At 21.7% G+C, this 6333-nt stretch overlaps 3 protein-coding genes across 3 annotated transcripts in view; 2 read left to right on the top strand and 1 right to left on the bottom strand.

Annotated features, from left to right (window-relative positions):
• Nucleotides 1-2954: 2954 nt before the first annotated feature.
• DICPUDRAFT_73554 (uncharacterized protein) lies at nt 2955-3534 on the top strand. The gene is made up of 4 exons (XM_003293624.1): nt 2955-2988; nt 3066-3086; nt 3168-3193; nt 3250-3534. Coding segments are annotated over exons 1-4 (246 nt in total). The 5' UTR covers nt 2955-2987; the 3' UTR covers nt 3448-3534.
• Nucleotides 3535-3933: 399 nt separating this feature from the next.
• Nucleotides 3934-5688, bottom strand: DICPUDRAFT_158567 (uncharacterized protein; the record flags this gene model as incomplete). Its single annotated transcript, XM_003293618.1, has 4 exons — nt 3934-3993; nt 4270-4355; nt 4833-5225; nt 5682-5688. 4 exons carry the CDS (start codon nt 5686-5688, stop codon nt 3934-3936), a joined length of 546 nt encoding a protein of 181 aa, XP_003293666.1.
• Nucleotides 5689-6041: 353 nt separating this feature from the next.
• Nucleotides 6042-6333, top strand: part of DICPUDRAFT_84210 (uncharacterized protein) — a gene marked incomplete at both ends in the record, with an annotated part of 3398 nt that continues 3106 nt past the window's right edge. Inside the window, one exon of the mRNA XM_003293623.1 lies at nt 6042-6057. Within this exon, the coding sequence (XP_003293671.1) occupies nt 6042-6057 (16 nt within the window). The remainder of the gene's footprint in view (nt 6058-6333) is intronic.

Raw genomic sequence — 6333 nt, 5'->3', positions numbered from 1 at the left:
TTTGGCCAAACGAAAACGAAGTGGAAGCTCAATTAATATGTGGAGCTGTGTTACAGCTCTTGGTACAGGTCGTGTATGTCTTATAAGGGGTAACACAAATGCTGCAAAATATATAGAAGTTATAAAACAGGGCTTTAGAGGAACTTTATGAGATAAAAGAATTTTAAATGATAATGTGTATCTTTTACAAGACAATTGCGCCATTCATAAGACCCAATTATTGACCGATTATTATGAAAAAATGAACATTGAGGTCTTATATATTCCACCCTATTCACCAGATCTTAATATTATCGAGAATTTATGGTCAGTATTAAAACGACGTGTTAATTTGGCTTCTATCAGGAACCCAAACCATTATTTCAATCTTTTAATTGAAAAATATTAATCAAAATATAATTGATAATCTTTATGAATCAATCCCAAGAAGAATACAACAAATTATTGATAATAAAGGTGGATTTACAAAATATTAAAAAACAAAAATTTCGAATAAAAAATAAATTATATATTAAAATTTAAATTATCTTTTTAAAAATAATGAAAAAAATTTATAAAAGGGGTCAAAACTTTTGCGAAATACTGTATATTAACGCTATGATCCTAGACTTATTAAGAGTCACTAACTGCTGTTTACTAACTACTGTTTAGTAACTACCAATTCCAGTATTTCCAACTAACTTAAGAATTAGTTTCTAGAACCAATCTCATTCAGTATAAATACCTCAAGTCCTCAGTCTAAAACTTCAGAGGTTTTTTATTCTATTTTATTCAATAAACTACAATTTCATTACACATATAATATTTGTTTATTTGTTGTTTATTTGTTATACTTATTTTACATATATATTTAATCATTTGTAAACTGTATAGAGCTTCATTACAAAATAATTTCTATGTCACAAAGCCCTTTTGGTGCCGAAATAATAATAAGATTAAACAATTCAAACTTAGACAAAGACACCAAGCCAATAATAACGTTTTATGACTTCGAAAAAGCATTTGATTCGATATCACACGATGCAATCATCAGAACACTGGAACATCTCAAATTGCCAATCAAATTCATTAAAACAATAAAAGGCATGCTCACAGATTCGCATTTAATAGTTTTGGTGATGTTGATTTTTAAATAAAATAAATTTTAATTCTAAACAAAATATATTTTATTTAATAAAATTATAATACGCCTTTTTATTTTATAATTTTAGAGCTCTTATTAAAATAATTTTATATACAGAACAAACATTTATTATATTTTGATTCTGTAACATGAATTTTTTTAAAAAATAAACACTGAAAGTTTAATTAAATTGCAATTGTACTTTCATCTGCAAATTGACGAATATTTTGACAAAAAATTCCTTCTATTCTTTTTTTGATTTTGATACGTTGCCATACACTCCACTACTAGAGCAAATAGTGTTAGCGATATTGGGTCCCCTTTGTTTGGAACATGAATGAAACAGAGCACATTGATTACCACTCTGATTTGTTAATCTGTGAGCATGTCTTTTATTGTTTGGCAGTTTATTCCAATGTTCTGATGATATCGAGTGATATCGAATCAAATGCCTCTGATATTACATCTGATAGAAATTCTAATATCTTGAAGTATGATTGGTCTGTAATTCGAAATTAGTTCTGCACTTTTGTTTATCGGTACAATACACCTATTCCTTCGTTTATCCTTTCAACTATCACTGTTATTTCTTTTTCCATGATATCATTGCTGAGATTATCTAAGATCACTTTATTGACTGTTATTTACCATGTTGATTGAAGCTCCATTTGGATTTATTTGTTGCTCTTTCTTGAAAGATTTCATTGTAGTATTTAGCTCCTATGATAATCATATCTATATATGTATTTTTTTTGCACGTTTTCCGTATTTTTGAGTGATTTTTGCTGCAGATTCCCTTGATTTGAGTTTAGCTGTTGTATATTTATTTGTTTTGTCGCTATTGTTAAGATAATCAGTTGAACTTTTGTATTAATTATCTTCTAATTGTTGGTCCAATATCTCTTTAAAATTGTTCTTTAATTGCTTCTCCTCTTCATCTGCATATTTGTGTCTGATTGTTAACTTTTTCTTTCTTGTTTTGGTTTCATTTATAATTGTTATTTCTAATGTTTTTTCAATTTATTGATTAAATTGTCCCATACTTCTAATATGTCACTTTTGGCAATGTTATTTGCCAATTATTTGGTCTACTCCTTTTATTGTTATTACATCTTTTATTGTTGGTAGATTGAAGCTAATATTATTATGTTTATTTTAAATACAATTTTGTCATTTTATTGTTGGGGAGGTGTGAATATAAATGCCAACACTGATAAAAATAAAGCACTGTTATAATAAAAAAAAATTAAAATTATAAAAAAAAATTATTAAAAAAAAAAGCATGTTTTTTTTTTTTTTTATTTTTTTATAATTTATGTGTATATTTATAAAAAAAAAAAAAAATTTAAGGTGGGTTTAGGAAAAAAGTTATTTTTGAAAAAGATGATTGAAAAAATGAAGATAATGACAAACTTACAACTTTAAAAAAATCAGTTTATAAAATAATAAATGATAAAAGTGCAAAAAATTAAAATCCCTAAAAATAACCAATAGTAATTTAATTTTAAATTCAAGTAAAAGAAGATAAAATTTACTTGTTAAATAAAACCCATAAAAAATTGGGTTAATGAAGTGTTTGGGTAGTTTTTAAATTGTTTCACTTAAAAGCAAAAAAAAAAAGAAGATAATAAAAAAAAAAAGGGGTTGATAGAGTGTTTTTTTGGAGTATTGGTAAGTTATTGGATAAATAAGCGAAGTTAAAAAAAATAAATTTAATTAAAAAATAAAATTTAAAAAAAAAAAAAAAAAAAAATTAATTTTTTTTTTAATTAAAAAATTATAAATACCAGTTCTATTTTATTCATTTATTCATTCAAATATATATTAATTAATTAAAACTTAGTATAATAAAAAATAAATAAAAAGTAATTATATGTAAATTAATTGTATAAAAAAAAAAAAAAAACTAATTTTAATATTATTATTTATTATAAATGAAAAGTGGCAGGATTTTGGACTTTAAGTATGCTATTCTTGTTTTTTATATAAATTTTTACAGAAATTTTTCTAATTTATTTTTTCTTTTTTTTTTCTTTAAAATCAGAACCAGCTCAAACACAAAGTAATATTGTAGGTATTATTCTCTATATATTTGAAAATATTATTAAAACTAATTATAATTTTAGAAAACTTCAAATGGACAAACAGTTTTCAGATTTGTAGTTGATGGTGGTGGTGAAGGTAATGTTAGAATTATTAGTGATTCTGCTCCACCTGAAATGTGTGTATTTCAAAATGTTAGAGAAATCGTTAGTGATTTTAAAGGTGGTGAAGTAACCATCATGAATTTAGGAAGTACAACCATAACATGTAGCACCAATTAAAAGATAAAATTTCTTTTTAAATTAATTATATAATTTATTTTGGTTTAATACAAACAATAAATAAAAAATTAAATAATTATATGGTATAAAATAGTATTTTAATAACTTTTTATTTTTATAAAATCTTTTGAAAGCCACGTGGTATTAAATATAGAGGTTGAAAATTATCTTTATCGTTATCCTTTTTTATATCACTTGGAAGATTTAAAAAAAAAGAATAAAAGTCGATAAAAAAAAAAAAAAAAAGATAAAAAAAGGATAATAATTTATAAATTATAAAATATTTTTGTAAAAAAAAAAAAAAAAATTGAAAATAAAATTTTTTGGGTCTATTTATAGAGCTAATTTAGAAAATGTGTAGAATTATGAATACGTATATTATAATTTAATATTGATTATTGTTTTTTTGGATTATAATTAAAAAAAAAATAAAAAAAAAAATAAATAAAATGTTTAAAAAAAATTAAAAGAAATTTTAAAAAAAAATTAAAAGAAAGGCAGAAAAGAGAAAAATTGTGACGGGTGTGTTTGTGCTGTTAATAAAAACTATAAATATAATATAATAAAACGATTCTTTTATTTCTTTTATTTCTTTTAAAACATTTGAAAGGATCTAAAAACTTCATATAAAACTGGGTTATTTGAATTTGATTATTATTATAATTATTATAATTATTTCTATTTTAATGGATTTATAATACGTCTACTTTATTATTTTATTTCTATTTACAGCTCTTTATCTATTTTAAAACTTGATGAACTTGTATTTAAATTATTTGAAATAACTGCTAAAATTTGATTACTTTACCCCACCTGAATTACCACTATAAGTTTATCACTTGAATTGACAATATTAGATTTATTATTTGTAACAATATTTGAACCACTATATGGACCTGCACTATTACCTATTTAATTTAAGAATTCTATTATACCAATGACACTTTCTATTTTTATTAGAATTATTTAATTTCCTTCGATTTGGTGCTGAATTCATTTTCGATTTAATTATGAAAAATTAAAATATAAATATTTTCGGTTTGGCCAATACCTAAATTCAAATAGATGAATATAATATAAAAAATATTAGTTTATTTGGTTTATTTATTTTTTTTATAAAATTTATATTTACCTTTAAACTTTTCTTAAATTCTAAACTTGAATCTATGGCAGCTCCTTATAATGGGAAAATTGGTATTTTGGTTTTACTATCCTACTTCATTGACGTGTTTTAGAATTACCTTTTGAACCAAATAAGGGTAAATGTTTAATTATAGATTTATACCATTTATCTTGATATTGAAACTGTGGAGTTGGTATTTGATATGAATGACCCATAGTTTGATTAAAAAATGGTGAGCTAGCAGATTAATATAAATAATCACGATTCCTAATATCGTTATTAAAAATGTATTTTGATGGTGTAGCTTCACCGAAACGAAATGGAGATTGCTGTGGTTGCTGTGGTTGTAATGGCTTTGGTGATTGAACTGGGTATTGTTTCGATGGTGGTAGTGGTATTGTATAATCACGATTCCTAATATCGTTATTAAAAATGTATCTTGATGATGTAGTTTCACCAAAACGAAATGGAGATTGTTGTGATTGTTGTGGCTGTAGTGGTTTTAGTTGTTGGAATGGATGTTGTGGTGGTGATGGTATTGGCTTTAGTGGTTCTAGTACTAATTTATTTGGAGTTGCATTTGGTATATAATAAGCACCAGAAAATTTAATTTCACTATCTTGAACTTTGGTTTTCCTGTAGGAAATATATAGTTCTAAAAGATAGTAACCAATAGAGATTAATAATAATAATAATTAAAGCTAACATTTTTTAATTATATATGCTTTTTGTTGTAATTATTATTATGATATTTGAATTTTTAATTTTAATTTTATATTTTTATAATTTTTATAAAAAAAATTTAAATTTAAAAAAATAAAAGGAATTTAAAAAATATTTGTATTTATTTGTTTTTTTTTTTTTTTAAAAAATAATCTTACTTAATGATAAAATATATAAGAGATAGTATTTATTCAGTAAATTTAATAAAAAAAACAAAAATTTATTAATTCATTATATTAAATCAGAGAAAAATTTATAAATAAATAATTATCAAAAAAATTTGTCGTGTTTTTTTTTTTTCAGTGATATTATTATATATTTATAGAAATGTAATATTAATTAATATAATTATTTATTATTTTATAATTTTTTTTGTTATTATATATACCCATCATATTATTAAACAAATAGGATGATTTAAATTGATGGTTATTTTATATAATTTTATATTCAATAAAAATAAAAATTAAAATTAAAATTAAAATTAAAATAAATAAAAATTAAATTATAAAAAAATAATATAAATAAATAAATAAAAAAAAAGTTCTCAACATGACTTTAAAGTTTTTTATATAAAATAAATAAATAAATAAATAAATAAATAAATAAATAAATAAATAAATAAATAAATTTATTTTTTTTTTTTTTTTTTTTTTTAATATTACTATTGACCAAATATAAAAAAAAAAATTTTTGTTTAAATTGAACAGGAGGCAACATCATTTTTTTTGGTATAATTCAGATTGCAATGGCTTCCAAAAATGGTATTTTTTATTTTTATTCAATTAAAAAAAAATAAAAATTTATTAATTCATTTTTTATAATAATAATAAAAAAGTGTGTGGTGGGGTTATAATTATTTTTTTAAAAAAAAGTTTAATGCTCGGTATAAATTAAAATTTTTTTCGAAATTTTTTTTTTTTTAAATTCAAGCAATCAATCAAACTTCATTGTTAATTTGTCAAGCTTAATTTTCAACATTTTGTTCATTTTATTTCACGAGAATCATAATATTATATTTATTTTTTTTTTTTTTTTAT

This window comes from Dictyostelium purpureum (genome assembly GCF_000190715.1).
Source record: "Dictyostelium purpureum unplaced genomic scaffold DICPUscaffold_453, whole genome shotgun sequence".
Taxonomy (NCBI): Eukaryota; Evosea; class Eumycetozoa; order Dictyosteliales; family Dictyosteliaceae; genus Dictyostelium; species Dictyostelium purpureum.
Note: the sequence above shows the minus strand (reverse complement) of the source record. Positions and strands in the feature narration are given on the sequence as shown.

What these genes read in the sequence shown, in the direction of transcription:
- DICPUDRAFT_73554 (XM_003293624.1), top strand. An exon ending in GGCAGGATTTTGGACTTTAA is followed by an intron (nt 3,087 to 3,167) that starts GTATGCTATTCT and finishes CTTTAAAATCAG; the next exon opens with AACCAGCTCAAACACAAAGT. An exon ending in CTCAAACACAAAGTAATATT is followed by an intron (nt 3,194 to 3,249) that starts GTAGGTATTATT and finishes TTATAATTTTAG; the next exon opens with AAAACTTCAAATGGACAAAC.